Source organism: Cariama cristata, unplaced genomic scaffold (genome assembly GCF_000690535.1).
Source record: "Cariama cristata isolate BGI_N322 unplaced genomic scaffold, ASM69053v1 scaffold4023, whole genome shotgun sequence".
NCBI lineage: Eukaryota > Metazoa > Chordata > Aves > Cariamiformes > Cariamidae > Cariama > Cariama cristata.
This window is the reverse complement of record NW_009607713.1, coordinates 37482-62950: the sequence shown is the minus strand read 5'-3', so window position 1 is coordinate 62950 and position 25469 is coordinate 37482. Positions and strand designations below refer to the sequence as shown.

The 25469-nt window shown below is 42.9% G+C and overlaps 2 protein-coding genes across 2 annotated transcripts in view; one reads left to right on the top strand and one right to left on the bottom strand.

Moving 5' to 3' along the window:
- Positions 1–5602, top strand: part of ACAD11 (acyl-CoA dehydrogenase family, member 11) — a gene marked incomplete at its 5' end in the record, with an annotated part of 26985 nt that extends 21383 nt beyond the window's left edge. The window contains 6 exons of the mRNA XM_009696838.1: positions 498–583; positions 777–848; positions 2123–2277; positions 4168–4284; positions 4734–4843; positions 5341–5602. Of these exons, the coding sequence (XP_009695140.1) occupies positions 498–583; positions 777–848; positions 2123–2277; positions 4168–4284; positions 4734–4843; positions 5341–5455 (655 nt within the window). The remainder of the gene's footprint in view (positions 1–497; positions 584–776; positions 849–2122; positions 2278–4167; positions 4285–4733; positions 4844–5340) is intronic.
- A 2019-nt stretch (positions 5603–7621) lies between these two features.
- DNAJC13 (DnaJ (Hsp40) homolog, subfamily C, member 13) overlaps positions 7622–25469 on the bottom strand; it is a 48833-nt gene continuing 30985 nt past the window's right edge. Inside the window, exons 36-55 of the mRNA XM_009696836.1 lie at positions 24879–25063; positions 23517–23591; positions 23233–23352; positions 22153–22332; positions 21090–21257; positions 20354–20467; positions 19914–20030; positions 19179–19356; positions 17707–17798; positions 17077–17176; positions 16558–16632; positions 16282–16394; positions 15696–15865; positions 15278–15320; positions 14215–14388; positions 12984–13163; positions 12600–12740; positions 11983–12126; positions 11075–11174; positions 7622–7864 (exon numbers count right to left, since the gene is read on the bottom strand). Of these exons, the coding sequence (XP_009695138.1) occupies positions 7767–7864; positions 11075–11174; positions 11983–12126; positions 12600–12740; positions 12984–13163; positions 14215–14388; positions 15278–15320; positions 15696–15865; positions 16282–16394; positions 16558–16632; positions 17077–17176; positions 17707–17798; positions 19179–19356; positions 19914–20030; positions 20354–20467; positions 21090–21257; positions 22153–22332; positions 23233–23352; positions 23517–23591; positions 24879–25063 (2567 nt within the window). The 3' untranslated portion in view covers positions 7622–7766. The remainder of the gene's footprint in view (positions 7865–11074; positions 11175–11982; positions 12127–12599; positions 12741–12983; positions 13164–14214; positions 14389–15277; positions 15321–15695; positions 15866–16281; positions 16395–16557; positions 16633–17076; positions 17177–17706; positions 17799–19178; positions 19357–19913; positions 20031–20353; positions 20468–21089; positions 21258–22152; positions 22333–23232; positions 23353–23516; positions 23592–24878; positions 25064–25469) is intronic.

Here is a 25469-nt window from a genome sequence, read left to right as displayed (position 1 = left end):
CGGTTCATGGGGGGATTATGTGATACTGCACTTGCTAGAAGTGGAGAAGGAATTCAGGGACCTGAGATGTCACCTCCAGTTCGGGGTGACTAAGAACTGACCTTAAGTAGACTGAGGGAATTCAAACGTGGGGATTTTTTTCCTAAACTATAGGCAAGCCAAGATGATGATAAACATGTTTTGAGAACAAAAAAGAAAGGTGGGGTGGCGGAAGGAACTTGGCTGAGTGATACAGAAGTACTTGTATGGAAGTGACAGAAGTAGGAGTTTTTTGGTCGTGGTGCATTTGATGCCGGTAGGACGTTTTTACTTGTTGACTGGTGATTCAAGGAGTGTCGAAGCGTGCGTGCCACGCTGCATGCTCCAGTCGGTGTAGGTAAATCTCAATATTGGCTTTATGCGCGTGCTAAATTGAGGACAGAAAATAAAAAAGTGGAGAGAGGGGACAGAAGGGAGGCTCAAAGTTAATTGTAACTCGTGCATTTTGTCTTGATCAGGTACGAGCAGCACAGTATGATTATTGTTCCCATGGACACACCGGGGCTGAAGCTGATAAGACCCCTCTCAGTGTTTGGCTACCTGGGTAGGTGATAATATTTATCAGCTGTATGTGTCTTAATTTGTTAGCAGTCTCAGAAGCTGCAGTAATACTAATAAATGTTGCATATGAAATGAATCAGTAAAAGGCATATATAGAAAAAGCATTAAGAATTGAAGACCTGTATTTTTATCCTCCTTCATTTTACACTGCTGTTGTGTTTTCTCTATCCCTGTAGACGAGATCCATGGAGGGCATTTTGAGATACACTTTAATAACGTGCGAGTACCTGTCTCCAATATAATACTGGGTGAGTTTCAGTATTAATTCTTTTTTAATACATACAGCAGTGAACTAAGTTTTATGAAATGGTGGTTTACTTTATGAATCACCATCAGTTATTGTAAACAGCTACGGTCAGTTGAGCCAGGGTCTCAAACACGTGTCGGAGGGAGCCCATTCTTCCTTTAGCAGTCTACCTGCTGCTTGAATGTCACTTGTTTAGAGCAGAAAGGTGATTGAAGGAGGCAGGGCAGCTGTAGCTGTCGTGCAAAAATCACTTCCGTGAAGGACAGCAAAGCAGAAACTGTCAGTGGCGTTCTTTCCCCTTTACGGGCTTTTAAAAAGAGCGCTCTGCTGTAGTCCGTGGCCTTCCAAGCCTGGAGGTGTGGAAGAGTGGCTGAATGAGAAGGGACATAACCTGGTTGCGATGAACAATCCAGCCCTTGCAATGGGCCGCGAATAAAAGCCTTAGCTGCAGGCCTGAAAGTGACCGTGAACTCTCCTTGAATCCCCTAAGAAGCAGAAGCAGCAGAACAAAAGAAAAGAAAAGAGGAGCTATCTCCGTGAGCAGGGGAGGGAACAGTGTTACTTCATGGCGCGTGGACACGAGACGTGTACCAATTAAAAATAACTCGATACGCATGGACATAAGTTGTAAACCAATCATAGATGTGTGGCTTAGTGCATGGCTTTCTGCTTGTCTATAAATATGCTGTAAAAACGTGAATAAAGGGAGAACGACCATACTCATGTTGAGGCTGCGTCGTTACTGCGGGCCCAACTCTCACTCCGACATGGAGGCCTGCAGACTTAGCAGAACTGAAAAAGAAAATGACAGAATGAGCAGGCTGGCCCTGTGACCTTCTACAGGGAGATCTTTGTTCTACTTCTCTCGCTTATTACTCGAAATCCTGATTTCTTCTGTTTCCTCTCTGCTATTTTTATTTTGCTGAAAGAGCTTTCTCTCTTGAGTAGTCCTAGGACCTGGAAACCTCAAAGTCTTCCCCCATTTTCTCATACCAAATATCATAGATGATGTATTTTTCAATGTACGATTAACAACACTTAAATGAAATCAGGTAAATCAAATCTCTCAGAAACCATCTTACAATGTGCTTTTTGCTGTAAGTATTATTAACAGTGTGTCAATATAGATCTAGTTGCCATAAACAAGCAACAGTTCCGCAAAATAAACTTTTCAGAAGCTCACTTCTAGCTCTGGTGCTGTGAGGCCACTTCGGCTCAGAGCCACGGATCATTTCCAGAGGGAGTCTGCGTGTGCCTCTTTTTCTTTCCTACCAGGTGAGGGCAGGGGGTTTGAGATAGCTCAAGGTCGGCTTGGGCCAGGCCGTATCCATCACTGCATGAGGTCCCTCGGTGCGGCTGAAACCGCTCTACAGATAATGTGCCAGCGCGCAGCACAGAGAGAGACTTTCGGGAAGAAGCTGTATCGCCACGTAAGCGTGTTTCCTCTTTGTCTCTTCCTCTCTGTTCCCGTGCTCCAGACACCACCCTTTGTTTTGCCCACACAGAATCTTGTGCCTCTGATAAGGGACAGTGCAATAGCTATGCCCTAACCTGGAATTCCTGTTCACTATGCCTTGGGTGGCAAAGGAAAAATCCCATTGCAAGGCTCCCATTTTTCACTATAACCTATGGGATTTCCTCCCCCCGCCCCCTTGCAATGAATTGGATATCCTTCGCTGCATCTGAATACTTTGTCACCATGTTTTGGTTTTTTTTTTTCCCCTCTCTGCTTTTACTGATCAGTTTGGACAGGTATTTTTTTTTTCAGGCATACAGCTGATGTTTCTGTCGTTGCAATCTGAATTCACCATTTTTTGCGTATTGAATTTGTCACCTAGACATTTCTGTTGGCGATTACCAGAGACGCTAAAGCATCTAGATTTGACTAAAACTTTTACTTCTCTGATCAATTATTTGTACTTATTTATGAAAGTACAGACCAAACCAAGGCTGTATTGGGATTTTTGGTCTTATCTTGCTCTGGAATTGAAATACTGTTTCGTGAGAGAGAGCTTTTATAGAAACCATCAGCATTTACTAGTTGGCCTATCGCATTTCAAGTGTTCCTCAGTCTTATCCAACAGCTAGGATGACTTTATTGGAAAAAACAAGTAAAGGCAATGGAAAAAGGAAACTGAATTAGTGTCTGGCACAGGTTATAGAAAATTGTTTGTACAGATCCAGAGAGAATAATCTGACATAGCTGTTTTCCAGTCCTGTCATTGCCAAACTTCCATTCACAACTATAACCTAGAATGAGTAAGAGTTGGATGAGGCACACTGCAGTTCTCAGAAGCACATTAAAGAAAAAAAACAACTCGTGTTTGATGAAGCCACAGGCAAGCCCTGGAAGGCAGCTGCATGGCTGGCATAGGTTCTTCACAGCCGTGGGACAGCTAGGGAAGGGCTGAGGCTGTTGGCTGCCTTGGGTAACAGGCTGACTGTCACCACCGCCCACGTGGCAGGCAGTTCGTTACAACCCCGGGAGCTGTCGGCAGAAGAGCGTGGCTGAACACCTCCACCCGGGTTCAGACCAGCTCTGCTGGCAGCAGCTAAGCCGAGTCCCCAGACTTTGCACGGCAGCGAGTGCTGCACATTTACTCATGCCTCCTGCGGCTGCCAAGGCTACACCAAACAGCCGTGGTCCAGGCAGGAGCGTGGGCCCGAGGCTGGCTCAGGCTCCAAACAGCTTTTCCGCTGACAAACATCACAGGAACCTTTTTTTTCTACTGTGGTATCTTGGCTGCAGTGGGGAATTAGCTAAGAGGGGAAGGGCTGCCAAGACTGTAACTTCGTTTGGATCAAGGGAGCTACTAATTTATCATCCCTGTGATCAGACAGATACAGCAGGCACCACCCTGCAGCTGGTCACCTGGGCATGTGATGCACCACCACCGACAGTTTAAGCAAAACAGAACCAATTCCTCCCCTCTTTCAGCCCCTGCTTTTTGTACAGAGAGAGGGGGGGTAGTGGGTAAAGGAAAGCAGGGCCTAAAAACCAGGCTTTGGCAGTTTCCAGGAAAAGGGCTAGCAGGCAGGGGGTCTGACCAGGAAATGAAACCTGGAGTTTTTCCCCTTTTCCTCTTTCCTGCCAGGAAAAGAACTGCTCTACGTTTAATATTTCTGTCAGTCAAGTGTTTTCTTTGTTTTTTACCTCATATTAGATTACATGCATCAAACTAGCTTTGATTTGTGCGAGAGTGTCTGAGCGAGTGACCACGTGCATGCCAAGGAATGGGGCGTCTTCCTTAGGGCAGGCTTACCCGGACAGGCGAGGCAGCGTTAACCGACTTTCTGCGTCACGGCTTTGGTTTCTGCAGGAGGTTGTTGCCCACTGGATTGCTGAGTGCCGCCTTAGCATAGAACAGGCTCGACTGCTTACGCTAAAAACAGCCAGCAAGATCGACATGTTGGGCAACAGAAAAGCAAGGAAAGAGGTAAAATTTGGTTTAGCAGCCTTAGGCTAGGACTTTGGGGATACGATACCTGTGCATTCGACTGGTTGAAATACAAGCTAGAACATATTGCTAAACATGGTTCTTCTAATCAGAGTGTAACTTTGCCTTGAAAATAGCCAGCCTTATGCTGTGCTTTTGTTTGTCACGAGATTGGAAAATGTTCTCGGTTAAAAACTTTGAGATCAACCTGAAAGTATTTAAAAATTAAAGAAGTTCAAGTATTGTTCACTTGTCTCAACACAAGGAGATAGTTTTGTGTGGGTGGAAACAGTTTTAACCTTACCCAGGGACCAGGAACAGCAGCGTTCTCCTCCAAGCCAAGAGGAAGGAATGCACTGGGAGATCCCCATCTTCAGTAAAGCTTAGATAAATATTTTTCCTTGCTTAGGAAACGGTTACTGATAGCGTGAGTTCTCTTCTAACCACAGGTAGCCATGACCAAAGTGGTCGTCCCTCGAGCTGTGCTTAAAGTGATTGACTGTGCAATCCAAGTGTGTGGGGGAGCTGGAGTTTCCCAGGATTTTCCTTTGGCTTCTATGTGAGTAACAGGAGACTTCTCTCTAGATTCTAAGTGTTCCCTTTAAGATAATTTTATAACACCAGTACAAGCTGTTTCACCTCAGGTACCCCAAAATAAAGGCATATGGGCCATTAAGCTATAAAACTTACAAAAGCAATTGTTTTAATTCAATTCCAATGCAATTGCATTGTTTTACCCTTGCCAAAAAAGAAAGAAAAAAAGAAAAAAAAAAGAGCTGGCACTGAGTCTAAAATAGTTCTTACCAGCAGCATAGAGGATCTGTTTCTAAAGCTCAGTCTTATCTCTTATGCTCTTGGGGAGATGCAAGCCTGCTGAATTTCCAGCCCACGCATCTCAGACCTGCCAGGAAGATTTTGCTGCAGTCTCTCCTGTGCGATAGCTCTTTTTTTGAAGCACCTTTTGGCAAAGGCTGGCTATAGCCAAACCAGTGCCGAGAGCTCCCGCTGTCAGCCCGGCTCGCTGCTGCTGCTCCTCATTCAGCCCTTCCGCCGCAGGTTTGCTTACGTACGGACCTTGCGCTTGGCAGACGGGCCCGATGAAGTTCATCTCTCAACAATCGCAAGGTGGGAACTCCTTGATCAGTCAAAGCAGCTAACTGCCAAAATCTAACGTCTGCGTGAAGCTCTCTCAACTGGAGGGGAGAGTTAGAAAAGGTTTTGTTTAGTGCAATAATGTTGTTTAAAGTAGAATTGGATGAACAGGAAAACTTGATTCTCGCTTGAAGCAATACATGTTCTCTCACTATTTGTAATTATTACCCTCAATCAGGGGCTTGCTTTTAAAAATTTGCAGAATGCCACGTAAATAGCAGAATTGGTCTGGGTTCTTTATAACACTAAATAAAATCTATTTTCTAACAGGCCTAAAGTGCTTTATTTGCTCTGAGCCAAAGCCCTCTTTATCCTTTTATTGTAGGCAAAGCAGTTTTGACTCTGCACTTTCACCCAATTTAGTTCACTGCAAGTTAGGATAAACTTTTAATTGTCATTTCATCAAAAACCAAACACTTCAGGTAACACCTGCCTTTTCTTTTTCCAAAGCTCAGCTGCAGTCCAAGCCTCTCTCCTCCCCCGTGCCTGCTCTCAGCTGCCCCCCTTTTCACCAAGGCTACACACAGGCCTTCCCCCCACCTCCCCTGAAGCAAGGCTGGCGTCGGCGTGTCAATCTGTCTGCTACCCCTTGCTTCTTACTCCTCTGCTGTGTTTCCCCAAATGCACCTCCTCACATTTTTCCTTATAGGTGCCCCTTTTCTCCTCCCTTGCGTTTTTCCTTCTGTCCATCCTCACAAGCCTCCCCCTCTCTCCTGGCCCCAGCAGCTCCCACCCTTTCATAAATCCGTCTGAGCATAGGTGGCACCTTCCCCTCCCAGGAGCCGAAGTTTCGGCTGGACCCAACCACGAGGGGCACAGCGCAGCTCATGGCTGCCTCTGCCACCGCAACAGGCTCTGCCGTTTATGCCCCGTACACCTTTGTGAAGTTCTGGGAGTTCCTCAGCTCTGCTTCTCTAACAACTCTCTTCCACCTTAGTTACTTACTAGAGAACTTGTTCATAGAGTAACAGGACCAGGCAGGTCACAGCACGCTGTGCCGTCGGGAGTTCTACTTCGCATTTCAACGTACAGAGGGTTGGTAACAGTTACCTTGAGGGTACCAGTGTTTACCTTCTGCCGACTGCCCTAGCACAGTGTTGGTGCTTGGAGAGAACACGCCCCGTTTGGCTCAGTCTTCAGCATGAAGCTCAAGCTGCTGCAGGCCGCCAGGGCAGTACAGCTTCAGAGGACCTGGAACCAGAAGCTTCCCACAACTTAAGTTTCTTTCCTCATCTCAATTCATTATACCTAAAACCAAGATCATTAGATCATTGCTTGTGAGAAAGCAATCGTTATTGTTTGTCTTTCCATCCATCTTCATTTCCTCTTGCTTCCTGCCACGAGCATTTCCTAGGAAGCTGAGGACGTCAGCGAGTGCGTTTCAGATACAGAACCACCTGTACCGTACCGCTGCCCGTGGTTTAGGAGTTGTTCTGCTCCAGGCTGTCAGAACCCGCACCATGGCTTTTTCCAAGCACGAATGCCACGCTCTAAGTAAGGTCTCTGACCGCCCTCGTTTCCCAGACCTTCAAAGAACAGCTACAGAAGACCACCACCTTTATCTCATTAACAAGGCTCTTAATTCCCTTTATTTTTAAAATTTTATGTACATATGAATGATCTGTGTAATGTACACTCAATATAGAAAGTTTTTATATACTGGATAATGTATAGAACATTTCACAATTACACTAATTTCTTACATAAGATGTCAACTTGAAGGTTTTTTTGCTGAAAGCTTTTGTCAATTTGGTCAAGCCGGTTATACATACGAATGTCTAATGCTGTGTGATCTCAGGAAGAAGGTAATGTTAATGATTAAGGACATCAGCGAACTGGTGCAGGGACAAACGCTCTGCAGGTCCTGTTCGATGGGAGTGATCACATCAGATTGGGAAAAGACGGGATGCCCTTTTAGTGGGGGTTGGTGAGGTCAAAGTGATTTTAGCCCAATTCCTCTAGACTGTAGCTCAACTCCAGTCATGCTAATTCATAAAATATAAAAACTAGGAAAGTTTGATTCACAGTCTTGTAAACAAATATAAAGGAACAAAATGTGCTTACGTACAACAAGAAAAAAAATTCTTGTGTACGCATTTCAGCTGATCCAGAGTGCTTTCTTGTGTTACAGTGTGATAGTTAGAATCACTGACTTCTTCCTAAAAAAAAAAAAAAAAAGAAAAAACCCAAAAAACACAGTCATAGAAAAAGGAATAACACTGTCATAACACTTGGAAAGGCAGTAAGTTCACTTCAGCGCGTTGGAGGAAAGTGCTGTTCCTCATCACTGGCCAGTCTGCCTTTGTCTCTTTCACAAGGATTTCCAGTCCTTAGCTGACGTCTCCCACCTCGTTGTCTACCGGGGGCGGTACGTTGGGCATTACGGATGACGGCGTCCCTGCAGTAAGGTAACCAGCAACTCCAGGGCCTTTCGGGAAGAAAACAGAATATCGGTGATCAGTTTGATTCTAAAGAGCAATTGAACAGTTTTATTCCCTCTGGTAACGCTCAACTACAAAGTCAACCAGACACCTTAAACAAGAACATTTAAGAGTTCTCGGTTAGATTCCCTGGAATCTAGGAACACTGGGAATTAAGGCATCTTAGCCCACTAAGCGGAGTAGCTTGTGAAGGCCATTCTCGGATTTGCTCAGCATTTTTTAATTCCAATGTGCCAAATGAGTTACCAAAGGAGCCCAAGCACCAGCATTCTCCACCTCTCCCTCCACCACAGCAGTGGCAGTGAAGAGGGGGAGCCTTCCTTTGCGAAGGGGAGGACCTGCTGGGGGAGCGAAGTGAGTTCAGGCACGCACACATTCCCCTCCTGGGCTCCACACGTGTCCTTTCAGCCCTGCAAAGTTTTTCCCGGCTGCGTATTTAGAGTTGAAGGGGCTGCCCCGCGAACAAGCAGAACTGCCTTACGCTTGTCTGGGCCTTCGCTGAGGAGCATTCTTGGGACAAGCAAACTCTGTACTGGAGATACAGAACTCCTTACCCTTAATAAATCTGCGTGCCGATTACTACAGGGGCAGTCAGTTTTGCACTGCAGACAGAGCCTCTCTCCCTCAAAGCTTGGAGTTTAAAATTTAGTCATATAGAAGCTTTCAGCAAGCGCCATAAAAAACCCTCATGTTGCAGCACGAGGTGTTTCAACAGCAACTCATCAGAATAATGGCTGTAAAAACTTCCAACCCACAGCATGTTCCCGCACCAGTACAGGGACCAAGTCGATACCGGTCCTTCAGCCTACGCTGCTGATCTTCAACACAGTTCTGCCGGGTCCTTTACTCCCCCTTTAAGTCATCCTCACGGAGTTCTCCCAAACTTCCTGTCCCTTCATTCCCACACCCTCCCTCTCTCCCATTCCCTCACTCTCCAGCCCAGAGCCGGAACATCAGAGCCTGGTTCGTCTCCTTGCAAACAGGACTCTCCCAACAAAAAAAGCTCTCTGGCTTTGGGGGATACTTCTCTTTGCAGCCCCTCGGTGGCACCCGCCGAGGACCAGACCCACTTTTACACATCCTAATGCAAAAGTTCCACCAGTTCTCTTGTCCCTCAGACCTTTCCATTATGGGAGATTCCTAACATACTTCGGAAGTTTAGTTCATCTGTAGTACCCACAAGTATCAGCCACTGCAGTTGTTAGTTTTCTGCTCCTGCGTGCTTGAAGAAGGCAAGTTTATTGGTGTTTTGCAGTTTGGGACCACACCTTTGTTACGGTTCTATGACATGCATCTATTTCTTGGAATGCAGCGAGTGCAGTGTGCGTTTTGCAAGAAGGTATCTACCTGCTTTAGAGAGCTACACAGAAGTTAGCAAGCTGCCTGGCAGAGCAGATCTAAAGCCCACTTCTCAGGTGAAGGGGACTGCTGCCAGTTAGAAGGGAAGGAGAAGAGACACCTGGGGGAAGAGAAATAAGCAAGGGAAGTTTCAAGGGAAGTGCAAATAGCAAAGCAAGACATAAGGCAGAATACAAGGTAAGGCAAGTTAAAAATAAAGCTTGTAGTTTGGTTTCCATCTATACTTTATCATTCTACATTTGCAAGCACTTAAACATTAGGCAATGTAAATGCAGCACAGGCCTTCAGGCAATCAGATCGCTATATTGCCCCCAGCCTCAAGCCTGACAACGTCTAGAAGAGTTGCAGTTCTTAGCCAGTAATCATTTATCGTATTTCTGAAATCCCAAGGAAATCCAGTACCAACTGCATCAAGTGTTCTTTGTCAAAGTGGCATTAAATGGTGCAATAAGCAGAAAACTCCCATTCCGAGCTACAGCACTGAGTCTTTCCTGTGCGGAAAAATGCAGGAAGTGTTGCAATATACCTACTCTCAAAATATTAAGCATCTGCTTCTAGAATGTCTAATTCCTGACTTGAAAGGCTCTCGTTTCTTTTTCTCAAAACACATGCTAGTACCTTGCAAGAAAAACTTGCCATTCTACGTGGCCATCTGATTTACACCTCATTAATTCAGTCACACTCAAAAGCTCGACCAAGATCCCTGTATGGGGTTAGACGAGAGAGTTCCATGGGGCACGTGGAAGCGTTCATACAGACGCGTCACGAGGACGGTAACCCCTTACCTGAGAGGTTAAAGTCTTAAGAGCAAATGATTGTTCAGCTGACGGCTATTGAGAAGTCACAAGTTTGCATCACGCGTTGCTTTAGACAACATCTGCTACAATGTCATTACTTAAAATACTTTCAGAAATAGCAAGTAATCTGTGACAGCAAAGTTCTGGCCTGTGGTAGAGCAGAACGTGGTCATTAAAGATGTGTCTATCAAGCACTGCACGCAACTGAAGGAAGAACCAAAATTTGATTTGCTGTGACGTAACCGTTCTAGGATTACGTCCGCACCGTGCCATTACCAGCAACGAAGCTCCCATCAGCCGTTATCCCGTGCGTGTGCACAGCACGCAGCGTGCAGAGCCAGAATGTGCTCTTCTATGCTGCTGGTGGGACTGGGGTGCGCCCCTGGGGTGGCACCAGCAGGGACTTGCCCAGGGTGACGCCAGGTGCACTCAGGCGCACACCACAAGCTCCAAGTGTGGGCACGAGGCTGTTCCCACCAGAGAAGGGCTCTGCCAGGGCACCGAGTCTGACAGGAACACGGCCTCTCGCTCCAAGCTTTTCCTGTTCCAACTGTTCCAGTCCTACAGCTACACGCCTACCACTACAGCAGCACAACTCACGTGGCACAATTAATACAGACAGCCTAAGTGATTTTGAAGAAAGTTTATCCTCCCCCTAACCTTGGAAAACAATTTGTTCTAGAATTAACGTAGACTGATCTCGAGGAAGCACGGAAAGCTACTGTTGTTAATTAGTTCTGATTACATCTCAGCTTTGTCACTACAGGGTACTTCCAAGACTTGCCAGTGTCTAGATTCCATTGCTCTGATATTTTAGAAGTAGGTACAGCAAAGACTACCCAGAGAAATACATTCTCAACCACAACAAACTTGGGCTTCTGATAAGCATTTTAAAAACTTACTGTATTTTTACAGCATGGAATATTCAGGTCATGTGATGGCACTAGATCCTTGAGGATAAACAGTATCTCCAGAGCCAAGTCTGACAATCAAGTAACAGTTCAGTACGAGTCAGGACATAAATAGGAAAGGGTTGCTAACCTGTGAGGTATCCTGCTGTTTGCATCTCAGAAATGAACAAGTCGTGTTTCTGATCCTTGAAGGCACTCCACACAGAAGAACGAGACAGAATTTCATTTACCTACAGTATTTGAAGAGATTAACACAGTTGAGGAAGTAACATTTGTCACGTTCTAGTGGACCAAACTATTTTCTAGAACACTCTGCCGGGATTACCAAGTAGCACAGCAGTGGATTAGGCTACCATACAGAATCACACATTTCTGAGACTGTAGCAACTTGCTTTTCCATTTGAACTGTACAGCTGAACACACAGTGCAGAAGGCTCATAAAGAAGTCATTTAGTAGCTTGCCTTTCTCCCTCGTTTCCCAGTTAGGTGGGAAGGAAAAGCAGCCCTGCAAGCAGCCACCTGCCGTGCATCTAGAGCTGAGGCAGAACAGGACTCTTCCTGTACTACAGCAAGATAGGGCCAGCTTGGAGGAAAGACCTATCCCCAGTTTCCTTCCCCTTGAGAAAGCTTTCAACACAAGGGTAAGGCAGGCATCAAGAATTAGCAGTTACTGGGACAAATCTTACCAGCTTGAATATACATCTATAACAGTGCTGCAGATGTCTCCAGCAGTGTTTATCCAAGAAACAAAAAAGCAATTTACATTTCTAACACAAGTTCTGAAGAGCTGTCAGTAGAAGCCTACTCACAGAACATTTCTGTGCTTGGGATTTGTCTTTTATATTAGGGCTTTTTACATGCATTGAACCAAGGACTTCTCCACAAGAAAGAGATGGAGACATTCCAACCCATGATGATTTTGTAGTTACATGATGTTAACATTTTAGGTGGAATGATGCACGTAAGATTAAACAAGGGATGTTCAGAGTTTGGTCTTCCAAGAGTACAAAGCCCAGTTAAGGACTTGTCGGTACTTACCTGTTCTCCATACTGCAGGCTGCGAGACATGGATTTCAGAGTTTTAACAATCTGAGCTTTTGTTGCAGATGGGCTGTCCAAGTTCTCAAGACCAACACCTTCAAGCAGCTTCAGAAGGTAAGGGACCAAATCTGCTTTCAAAGCCTGCAAACATACCCAAATGAGTTGCCTTAACATGCACTAGGAAGTTCCATACAGGTGCTTTACATCACCAGCAGCAGTGTAACCCAGAAGTGCCATCAGCTGTTACTAAGTATATGTTTATGCCAGTCAATTTTTCCTGAGCTGTACAAACACATACAGGAGAAAGCACAGATACCCTCCAGCAGTTCCACTCCATCTAGGTGTAAACTCAGTTGAAGTAGCTGGCAATCCTACATTACGCTTTCTCAGCGGACACAAGCCAACACTATCCTGTGCGTTAAGCTTCAATGCTCAGGTAACATCCTCGACTGGGTTTGCATTTTGGATAAAGGACTGACTGCTGACTTCTCCAACGTGAAAAGCACATTAGTTAGATGGCTTCTGGGAAGCCTCCTGGACACTTAAGTTGAACCATACCTCTGTTCTTATGAAGAGTGTGGATGCTCATTTTTACAGTCTGACAATGTACTTACTTGGGCTACTAAGTCATTTTGTTCCTTCTGAAACATTCGGTTGAGTGCTTCACAGGCTACACCAACTATATCCGATCTCTTTTTCATTCCATTCATGAGAGGGCTAATGGTCTCTAGTGATGCCATTGCTCGAACACAAAGCTACAGAGAGACAGAAACATCCAGAGTACCTTATGCTAAGCTTGACAATTACGGCAGATATGGTCAGCCAAGACCAAAAATATCTCAGTGTCTTTAATCTATCAATTCCCCATTAATAGTCCCTGCTCATCTGGTACACAGTATTTATAGTTAGAGTAACGCCCGTCTAGGAACACTACTAAGCCATACAAATAACGCCAGTTAGGCTTTTTTCTCCCCTTGAGCACTTAAATGATTCGGTACCTCATTGTCAGACAGTATGTGCATGACACGAATGGCACTTTTAGGAATGGCATTGTTCTTGTGATTCATGGCTTGGATTATCTTGTGAAGATGACCAAGCGGAGGAACTTGATCGGCTAGCTGAGGCTGGGCACTGAACAGGCACACAGTTGCTGTGGTAATGGTTTCTAAAGTCTCCCCCTGCAGAAAACCAAAAACCAACAGAAAGCATAACTCAGTAAAGCCTTATGTATCACCATAATAGTAACATTTCTCACGTGCTCTGCACTATAGATTTTTTTTTTCCCCTAATGCTTTCATCATGTCACTTTGCTTGGAAATTGTTAAAACAAGACATTTAGAAGAATGTGATCAGCCCCAACAGTGGCAGACATTCACTAGGTTTCACGAACACAGATCACAGAGAAATTCCTAAGTACTATTTCCAGTATCTGGAGAAGCCAGTGTCTGGCTGCAGTCTCCGTGCGCGCAGCAGCACGGGTGCCAACTTGCTCGGCAGAAGGGCGATAGCAGGGATGTTTAGGCTGACCACCTGAACCCGTAAAGGGTTCTACAGGCCGTGCAGCAGCACTTGCCACACTTGCTGTATTCCGCATGCCTATAACCAACTGCTATCGCATCTTTATTACAAAGATGTCTTTTATTCAAGGTGCAAGTTAGTTCCCTCCCTGCAAGTCTAACCCAGAATCTGCCTGGGCACCGTTTAAAATTCAGTTTTTAGTAATATCATTAAGTTACTGCCTTGACCATTGTTCTCATTCAAACTGTAACACATTAGTTCTACTGCATTGCACTAATTGGTAGGTGGGAGCCTCGTATAGGTCACATAATTTACACCAGAGTGGGAAGTTAGTGTTGCAGAAGGACACTTGAAGTGTCAAGAGCTGAAAACTTTTAGGCAGTGTAGAACAAGTGCCATTTTCTTAGGTTGGTCAGTCACGGCATAATTAAAGATACTTTATTTGTTAAGCCTCATCTCTACCACAAAATAAGCCTCTAAGACTTACTGAAGCTATTTCTGTGGCTTCAGGGACTTTAAAAGCACTGACTCATGTTCAGAAGTTGCCTAAACATATCTATATGCTTTTACAGAGTCAGAAAGCAGACCAAAAAAAAAAATCATTCACGTTGGGAAGAAAGTGTGAGAATCTAAGTTAATCACATCCTAGAAGACTAGTAGCTTAAGACTGCTAAACAAATTCAAAGAGCAGAATCAGAAAAATCATCTTACATGGGGGTTATTTTTCTCCAGTAGTTCAGTAAACTTTTCCAACAGTGCAATGAGAAATTCTCTTGGTTTCCGTAAAACCCAGGCCGGCTGGGCAATAAAAATCCTTAGGAAGACTCCCCCCACTGAAAGTTCACCTTCTGCCTCACCATACACCACAGCAAAGTCTTCAGGCAGCTGTTGAATTGTAAAGTAGGAGGAGTTATTGGCAAGGGTATTTGTGAGAGCTGCAATTGTTTCTCTAACATCATGACTCTAAGTGGTAAGGGTCACCCAACTAACTGTATTCTCCAAAACAGAGCTGTGCAAGACCAATCAACACTTCATCTTGAAGAAACATGAGGTAAGAAGTGAGTAGAAAGATCAGTGCAGGCAGTACTACAGTGGGCTTCTCCAAAGAGCACAAGTAGCAGTCTACAACTACACTAGCGGTCAACACTACTTCAAGAGAAGTACCAGCAACAGGCTGACAGAACAGCCCTTTCCTTCCTTTCTTGCACACTTCAGGGGAAGGTTTCTCACCACCTACCCAGGGAAGTTTCCAGTTTCCACCTGCATCAAAACAGTCATCCTGCACGTGTTCAGAAGTTGTTTTAATGTTGAACTACAGCACTGTTGGGAGGAAGTCATGCCTGGCCTTCCACAGATACTGGGAAATACTACAGACCAAAACATCTCACTGACTGACCTGATGTGATGGAATGGCTCAGGACAATCATTGCTGAGACTCAGGGGCTTACTAACATTCCTGAACATTTACCAAGAGAAAGTTTACTACAGCTATGTAATAAGGGACAGGACTTTTTCCAGCAAATCGGTATTCTCCTTTGCTGCTGATTTTGGGTAAGTTTTAGAATGACCTGACATATCAGAAAATTCAGAGTATTACTGGCAAAACCACTGCCAATAAAGTGTCTGACTTCAAGGTACGAGAAGTAACGAAAGCACCAATTCAACATTAAAACAGTTACGTTGGCACAGCAGTGAGTTCCTGTTGACACTTTAAGAGGAAAGCTGGCTTACAGTTTCCCTGGATGCACTCAAAGCAGAAACAATATACTTTTACCTTCCAGTTAGTGTCAGGGTTGTCCCTCTGAAGTTTAAAGTGCCTTTAAAAAGAAAGTAAGTTTTAACAAGCAGTAAAAGAAGCAGTTGTCTTCCCTACTTGACACCTCAGTCTCCCTCCATCATTGTGAAGTAGTTCCAGTTTCTAAACCCCGTTTTCTCCTCATTGTAACCCACTCCCAAGTCTTAGAGCAGTGAGCAAAAATCTGGGTTGTGCACAAACCGCGCTTGCGTCACTGAGTTACAGGTACAATACACAGACAGTGAACAAGTTGCTTTTCACTGAAGTCTGGCTTGCAAGAACTCTACTTTTTAAAGGCAGAGCTCTGTCTGACAGTTCTTCTATAGCAACTCTGGTTTGCTGCCACTAAGAGACTGCCTCAGTTAAGGAAATACTTAGTCAGCAGGTCTCCACGTACTCAAGCATCATTTCTCGAACTGTTGTTGATACTCTCTCCCTGGAGTTGTCATTCCAAATTAACTCAGGATTTTCATGAGTTCCCTCAAAGATATGAACAGCAGCCTCAGGGTTGTCTCTCATGGCATCCATGAAGACTCCAGGTAAAAATTTCATTAGTGTAATTCTAACCTAGGAAGGATGAACAGAATTGACATTTAGTATACCGTAAGACAAACTAACTGATAGAAAAGAGAACTCCAGAAAGCCCAATTATTTGTTGTGCTATAATGCACCATCCTAGAACACACCACCACAAAATAAAATAGTGCTATCATTTTAAATAGTGATAGCCAATGAGAGGCCTGAAATTCTAGCTATCTAACCTTAAAGTCATTACAAATGGAAACCAAGCTGCTTAGAGTAGTTACAATAAATATAACTGCTCCTACAAGTCATGAGCAGATTAAGAGTAAACTATTTTGAGAAAAAACAGATTGCTTTTCAGGTGAACGTTTCAGTCACAGAAGAGGGTTTCTTTGTTCTGTCTTTGGAGAGAGGCAGACAATATGAAGACGAGCTCCAACAAGAGCTGTCAAGATTCTTACCTTTGGACCCACCAGCTTATCTGCAGTCATTTTGGCAAAGAGCTCTGCTGTTTGGGCTCGAACCTGTGGATGAGTTGAGTTGCAAAACATATCTAGTAAGTAGATTAAAGCACCTATAGAGAGACAGGAAAACATTCAGATTTTTTTCTGATCACAAGTAGTATGAATTCACCAATTCCACACTGATTGTTCTAAAGGGAAGAGGAAGTAAATACAGTGGCCAAATCATAAAAGTCCACTGTTGCAGAAACATCTGCTTTCAATGTAGTACTGTACCTTTTGCCATGGCCTCTTTAATTATTTTTGTGCTAGATGTCAAAGCATACAAAGTTTCAAGGACAAGTTGCCGACCTGTCAAAATAAAAAGTATTCAGAACTTTGTGCCATATAGACTATTAACTAATCAAAGATGAACTAAACGGATCTTAACAGAAAGCTGTATCAAAACTGTAATAAAGCTTATGACAGCTGCAAGCTTAGGGATTTCTGGCTAAATTCAGTTAGTTAAATCAATCACACATTCTAGTATGGCATAACTTCTCAATTAGATGTTTACTACCTAAATTCCCTAACAGAATTTGTCAATGAAATACTACACAATTAGAATATCTGGAATTCAGATATTTCAAATCACACATTAAGACAAAGACGTTACAGAAAACTTCTTTTTAATCATCCCCCCTGAAATGCTGTTTTAACCTAAAACTCAACAGTAGGCTCAGCCAGCTGCATTCTAATTATCTTCTAAGTTGGAAACCCTTTGCCTTGCAAGACTAAGAATGATATGGTACATACTTGACGGTAAGGAATGCAGGAGTGCCAGTAAGTTAGCAAGAACCATTGCCTCAGCAATGTTGTTGACACATTCTTGGTTACTTGTTACTATGTTCACTACCTGTAAAAGATCAGAAACATTACTTGATTATATTATATAGAATTATTATGGCTGGAAGATACCTCAAAGATCTTCAAGTCCAACCCAATGCCACCATGCCCACTAGACCCACTAAACCATGCCTCGAAGCGCCACATCTAAACATTTTTTGAACACCTCCAGGGATGGCGAGTCCACCACCTCCCCGGGGAGCCTGTTCCAATGCTTAATATTAATATTCTAGCTATTAAGGCATTGCCCAGAAAATGCAGTGTATGATGAAGTCAGTCACCTTACTGGCCAATATAGCCAATATTTACAATGTTTATTCCTGCCACCAAATTGTCTTGTCACCTCAGGAAAGAAGGGAGCAAAGACACAGGCAAGAAGCTACCGTTTGTTCCTCAAAGAAGTAACTGACACCTTGGAACCCCAATTTTGATACTTTCTAGGTGCTGCTCTAACAGTTACACAATCAGGTTTGTTTTGCCGATTATGCAGAGCATCCAGACAAGGTTTTTTTTGGGGGGTTGGTTTGGTTTTTTTTTTACCTCCAGAGCCAACTGCTGCACCTGGCCAGCTCCATGAACACGCAGAAGGGAGAATATCAACTTAAAGTGACCTATGCATTCACACTCAGAACCTGCAAGAGACCAAGTTAGTTATTCTCTTCATGTTAACCAAAGCATTCACTGAAGGCCATCCCAAGCCCACATTTCATTATACAGAGAGGTGTGACATGTCTGTATATAGTCTGCCACAGCAGTTATAACAGCTCCTACAGGACAGCACCAGCTACAGAATTAGAAAATTAGAGTCCTGTCTATTAATCTAGCTTCCACAAAGTCTCAAGTCAACAATATTTCAAAAGCAGAGGATATTTCCTCCCTCTAAGGCAAGTAACTGAGCTAGTTTTTGGAGTATCTAGTTACTTGCATTCTTACAAGACAATTAAGCAAGTTCAGTTATTTTATTTATCATTGATCACCAGTACCTCTTGTCTTCAAATACACTTGCCCTTTCTGATTCTCCTGGCTCAGTATGCAGTAGTAACAGCTGCCTTCAGGGTGATAATTGCCCAACACAGAGAATCCAGCCTGAGAACAACCTAACCAGCTATCATTAGAAGCCATGATAGTAGAATCAGACTCATGGTTGGAAGAGACCTCAAAGAACATTAAGTCCAACCGTATACCCGATGCCACCATGCCCACTAAACCATGTCTCAAAGCGCCACATCTAAACATTTTTTGAACACCACCAGGGATGGTGAGTCCACCACCTCCCTGGGGAGCTCATTCCAATGCCTAATGACTCTTACAGAGAAGAAGTTCTTCCTAATATCCAGCCCGAACGTCCCCTGGTGCAACTTGAGACCATTTCCTCTTGTCCTATCACTAGTGACCGGGGAGAAGAGACCAAACCTAAGTTGCTAGTAACGTGAGTTGCTTTTAGAACTAACATAATACAGTAGGAAAACACCCTAATCATGTGTTTTGGGCTTTTCCAGCCTGTACATTGATATCTGCTCCTAAATCTTTGCCGGTATTAGCTGCCTGCTCTCAAAAGCATCTTCTCGTTATGCTTCAGTAAGGCCCCGACATGTTTTTAGGTGTTTACTACTATGCAGTACTCAGCACAAGGAGGTCCTTTTTGATGTAAGGAAGTTTAAAAGCCAGCTATAGATTCTTTGAAGGATTACAGAAAGTTTTGTCCAAGAGGTTTAGTGTCTTCCTGGCAACAGCGGGCTAGAATTAGAGTTAAAACCCAATGTTTCAGAGAAGAAACTAGATAGGGCTTGGATTTCACACAAAACTTTAATACACTTACTGATAATGTTCTCAGGGGGGCGGCGAGGCACGAGGAAAAGGCAAACAAACCTACATGGCTTATCAACAATGCTAAAGTCTGTTAGCCAGCAAAACAAGCTTCCCTCTCACCGGAAGATAAAGACTACAGAGGTCTGCATTTTTTAAGGTTGTCCACAAGAAAGCCTATCAGGGAAGTTAAGTTTTAAGCCTACCTGGGTTGTGTTTTATCACATTTCTCAGAGCCTCCAGGGCCATTTCAACTCTCCGTAACCGATCTCCATGTTGATTGGACTCTACTTTCCCAGTCTGTGTTATTGCCATTAGCGTATGAAGGTACTGTGCTTGTGAGCCTATGTAATCCAAGAGGCTTGCAGCAAATGCTTTAGGAAGCTTTAAATTAGAAATGAGAGCATTTTTATCTGTGCAATGCAACAGTATTCACACTAGAAGAAAGTGTATCCAAATAACTTTTCCTACGTTTCACATATCCCTTTCTTCCAGAAAGGAAACACTTTTCTACTATGATCACTGTAACACCTGGAGCACATTAACCCTATTTATAGCTAAACATACACTCAGAAAGCTGCCACCACTTCTACAGCACTCTTAAGGTGTATGTTTGTCCATATATAGAGATGGACAGCAAAGCCACTAGGCAGAATCACTGCCTCCTGGAATTACTGAATCAACCTGAGTGTCTGCAGTGCACACTTGTAGAGAAAAGGCATTAAGACATTCAAAGTAGCACATCTTATGACAAATTCATCGTTCTTTTTCATGTATTCTGCTCCAACAGAGAAATATCCCATAACATGCTGATTGTGTTGAAGGAATTTTCCATGAAGATTCTGTATTTTCTCCACTCTGTTTGCACTGACAGATAGATAAAGAGGAAGAAGTAACATTCCAAACCTAGTTTCAACAGGAAGGTTTTAACTACATCTCACCTCTAGTTGGAAGGTAGGGACCTCATTGTAGACTCTAACAAAAATCTCTCCCACGATAAGTTCCTTTGCATGGTCACTGAAGACAAAGTCAGACCCATAGCTCTTGTCACAATCACCCTTTAAGCAGAGATAAGCAGCACAAGCTCAGACAGAAAGTAATCTTTGAGAAAGTATAAGCTATAACCCAATAATAAAATAGATGAGCAGAAAACTTAAAGCTTTGGCAGAAGTCAGAAGCTTAGATTGAGACATTACAAGAAATAAACAAGCATACTCTTATGTTTTTTGTTTTCTTTTTAAGACTGAATAAAGAAAGTGACTTAGGAGCAGGCAACAATGGATACTTGTATTAACTATACCACTGCATTACAAGTGGATGTACCGAAACACTAAACAGTTTAAAAAAATAGTAGTGGGATTTAAAGTAAAGAGTATCTTACTCTCTTAATCATGCTTTCTTGTTGAGATTCCAGAAACTCAAGCAATTCAGCTCTTGTCCCATTGTTCCAGATCAAGTAGGGGTTCTCTGTGTTACTGTTAAGCATCTTCAGAGTCTAAGAAATAAGGAGTTTACATGGTGTACCATGGTTACAACACTTTTGGATCATTATGCACAGTAATTGGCGTGTTTCATGATATTAGTTAATCCAATCTCATTAACAATGAGACCGATTTCATACGTAAGTTTAAAGTGTTAAGTTTCCCATATACTGCAAAAACAGTATGTATAAGTTACTTGGTACAGTACAATCTATATTCTAATTTTTTTTTTATTCTGCTCTGAACCACACTTACTTCAGATTCTCCTTCTATTTTTGACAGTGAGCAGCAACTACCTGCAGAATCTCTTTGTAGATGACCTCCTTGGCATCGCTTTTAAAGAGGGAAGTTTAGCCTTTGCTCTCCATCATCATTATATCTTTAATCCTTCAACAATTAACTCAACTTATTTGCCCCCATATGTGTTTTGTAAATATTATTCTATGGGGTACTGTTCCTGTCCATATTCTTTGAGGCTAAACCAGTTTCTTTTCCTTGCAGTTACTCCCACTGCAAAGAAAAATTATGCTGCTGTTCTTCTGTATCAGGTCAGTGAAAGAGAGTTCAGTGTTTTAGAAGCAACCAGGTACTCCTTCCATAAATTACTAGAGAAAGTTTTGGCCAACAGATGCTTACCTCAGTAGGACTGACCACAGCGAGCTTCCTTGCAATATAGGGTGTCAGCATTCCAGCCAAGCTTTTCCTGATTGTTGGGTTTTCAGGTGTAGCTTGTTCTTCAGACAGATAGCCTCCAAGGCGACTCAAGGCCAGAAGACTGAGCTTAGCAAGGCTATTTGCTACCTCCTGAAAAATACAGTTATAAAAAACCCTAGAGCTTACTGATGAAATATCAGAATAGCCAGAAAGAGTTGTCCAACACTTCTGCACCAGAATGAACAGAACTGGTATTGTCAATTTATCTGCATCACCAATTATGCACTGATGTCAAATAAAACACTAAGTGCTGCAGAACAGCACAATACGATCGCTATGTTGCAGGCTTAATAAATGCACTTAGACCTGAGCACCACTAAGTAGGAAAAACTGGGGCATCAAGATGAGCTGAAAGCTACAGAAGGTATTTAGTGTAATAGCTTGACCAGACTACGGTTCCTGCTAGCACAGTCGGATATCAGCGCAATAAGTGTTTTGTGACAGTGATAAAAGTTAGTAACCACAATAGACTGTTCAAAGCTCATCTCATCCAGTAGCTGAGAAAGAAATGCCACAGAGGGTCACCATTTAAGGAAATGGAAGTGTGAAGCCACTTACATAGCTGTGGGTCAAACGAACAATATGGTCCTAAAGCAGACATTTCAGATAAGTTCATGGAATAACTAGACAACCTTTTCAGTTGAGCCTCAAAAGAAAAAAAGACTTTCTTCTGATAGCACTAATTTACTTTTTTTACTGTTCACTATAGATAAAAATCTCTTGCATTAAGTCTATTAGAAATGACATGTTTTGGCAGCTTTAACATTTCAACTCAAAACATGAGTTACTCTAAAAAAAGAAACAAAACCCCAAACAACAGTATTAACACTACTACACAAAAATCCCCTTCCAGAACTGCTCTGTCAACATCATTGTTCATGTAATTCAATGTTTCTAACAAGTATTTGAATTCACTTATTTTGTTAGTAAGAGATGACAAGCAACAACCATTGGTGTCCAAGAGCATGCACCTTGTTGACATTACCTGGTGATTCGAATCTTCACTTTTCTGAATACCGCTTTCTTCTAGGGTATAGTCATAGTTGAAGAGGTAACCCAGTAAGTACCACAGAACTCCAGCTTGGAACAAGTGCGTTTGTAGCCAGTAATCTAAGGCAAAGGAGCTAACACACTCTACTCCCAAAGAAGCTACTCGTGGTATGTTCTGAAAAAGGAAAAAGTTTGCCTTAGTTCTTGTGACCAAAGAAAACCAACTGGCTTCCTTACCAAACAAAGACTTAAAGCCAAAACTTGTGAATTCTAGAGTACCTATCTAAGCAGCACAGAGATTAAAACTCAAGTAGACAGAACAACATCTGCAGTTGAAGTTAAGTGTCTGGCAGCCAAAAAACATGGCTAGTTAGACAGCACCCTTCAAAGGAAGGGTACTTGAATAGTTATTGCATATAATTAGAAAGGAGCATTGATGAACCGGTGGGAAAACAATTCAAGAAGGTGGCAGAGATTCCCAGGTGAGCTTTTTATGGCAATACACGTGTTCTGCTGGGACTGAAGAACACACGAGCAGCTAGAGTCAATTATATAGTCTGGTTTCAGTCTCTTCTGTTTTCTATAATCTTTTTCTGTAGTCTTCTGGTTTCACATATCCCATATGAAAAGTTCAAGACAAACTTTCCTTTAATTCAGACAAAACTCAGCATTTATATAACATGCGGTAAGTTCTAAAGAGTTAAATGGCAACAAAGCTTCCTGAATACTGTTCCCAGAGATCATGCTGATTTAGGAGTCTATCTGCTTATGTAAAATCTAGCTCTAGTACTTTTATCTGCTGATTTAGTACAGTAAGTCAATCAGCTAGACATGTCAGTTCAAAGGCAAAAGTAGCTGAATCTGTATAGCAATTGCATTTTAAGTCCACTAAATGGATTCAAACACAACTGTTGAGAATAAGGCAGTAGAGTTCTTTACCTCATAATGATTAGCTGGGATCTTACAGAAGGGTTTGATCAGTCTCTGCAACTGTCTTATCTCCCTTAAAAGCAGAACGTTCCCCTAAACATTTAACAGTTAAATACCCATTTAGGCAAAGGAAAGGAGCTCTTACCTTGCCATAATACAGTAGTCTACAGAGGTCCTTAATGATGTTAGGCATTTCTGTAATCTTCTCTCTGCATTCCTCAAACTGAGCTGCTACACTGTAACACTTACTAATATATCCACATACCTACAAAAAGCAGTATTTTATTGGTTCCAAGTGGAGGGGAAATGCATGTTTACAATCCTATTTAATATATACAATACTGTATCAATCACATTATAACATATACACTATAATATATATTGTCTTCTGAGAAGCTGACACAATCGGTTAAAGTTGCTGCAACTTACCTGTACGGACATATCATCTGGTTTACTAGAACGAGTCAAGACTGCTACACAACGATTAAATGCTTCTTGCAATACCTGTGAGGATTGGATGATGCATAAGTTCAGTTTCAAAAACTGATAAAAGCTGGCAGAAATAATACATTAGCTGGAAAATCTATTTTTAACAGCTGAAGGGAAACATTTGACAAAATTTGGTGCTTGCTCAAATTGCGTGTAGGGGCAAAATTCCTTGCAAGTGCTGGTACTAGTCTTTGGTGCTTTAGAGTTGATAGCATTCTCCCATGTGAGCTAATATCTCAGTAAGTTTGCAGGCACCACCAGGCTGGGCAGGAATGTTGATCTGCTGGAGGGTAGGAAGGCTCTGCAGAGGGACCCGGACAGGCTGGATCAATGGGCCAAGGCCAACTGTATGAGGTTCAACAAGGCTCAGTGCCAGGTCCTGCACTTCGGTCACAACAACCCCATGCAACACTACAGGCTTGGGGAAGAGGCACCTCAAATCCCGTGTTCAGTGTTGGGCCCTTCACTACAAGGCAGACATTGAGGTGCTGGAGTGTGTCCAGAGAAGAGCGACAAAGGCGGTGAAGGGCCTGGAGCACAAGTCTGATGGGGAGTGGCTGAGGGAGCTGTGGGCTTTTAGCCTGGAGAAGAGGATGCTGAGGGGAGACCTCATCGCTCTCTACAATGACCTGAAAGGAGGGTGTAGCCAGGTGGGGGTCAGTCTCTTCTCCCAAGGAAGAAAAAAAAATAGGACAAGAGGAAATGGCCTCCAGTTGCACCAGGGGAGGTTTAGATTGGATATTAGGAAAAATTTCTAACACTTCTTAGGGTTGTCAAGCATTGGAACAGGCTGCCCAGGGAACTGGTGGAGTCACCATCCCTGGAAGCATTTAAAAGACATGTAGACGTGGCACTTTGGGACATGATTTAGTGGCGGACTTGGCAGTGCTACACTAATGGTTGGACTCGATCTTAAAGGTCTTTTCCAACCTAAATGATTCTGTGATTCTAATACGTGCAGTGAAAAGCCCTTCTGCTCAAGTGACTTGTTCACATTTATCTATTCTTTCACATAAAGAACGCAGAAGCTCTCAATAGTTTTATAAGAAGTAGAGAAACATCATATGTAGTTTGCTTATCCACAGTTCAACAGACAAGCCTAGGTTCAGAAAGGGGTATACTCTGCATGGGGCTTCTCCTACTGCATCCAGAAAAGAGACAGTAAGAATGGACAAGTGTCCCAACAAGACCAAAAGTGATCCTCAATTGCATCTGATGTCCTATGCATTGAAGATCTAGGATTTTTAGCTGTAGAAAAGTTAGACTAAAAAAATTAAGTTCAATAAGTTTCTTCCCATTTACCTCAATTCCATTTTCTCTTCTCAGTTCTTCTGCATTTAATGCTGAACAACTGACAGTATGGAAAGCAAGTTCTGTAGCAGCAGGCAACAGAGGAGATTCTTTGGAAAACAAAAGGTCATCTGATGTTTCAATGGTAATAGTCTTTATCAGCATAGGATAGCCTGCATACTTGTAAGGTGTCAACTCTGAAAGAGAAAAAAAAATTAAAGTTTACACATATGCAGAGTCTAAGCAATTTAAATCACTGCATAATTATCAGTGGAAGATATATTAGATATATAAGGACTAGAAAGCCAACATCTGGGAAAACTGGAGCAACACTGAGCAGTCCACACAACCAGACTCCTTGTCTCATAAGACTGTTCATGCCAGAAGCTGAAAGAGAACTCATTTCAGATTAAAAAAGACTTATCTCCAGCTCAGCAAGCCCCCAAGCTCAGAATCTTCCAAATGATGCTTGTCTGTCTCCAGAGAAACACAAGTATACCTTTGTCTGTCTCTTAAGCCAGGACTGTCTAACAACAAGCCTATAAGGACCTTTTCCAGTTTGACACAGCAATCATGTTTTAATTATATTTTTCATTCGTTTAG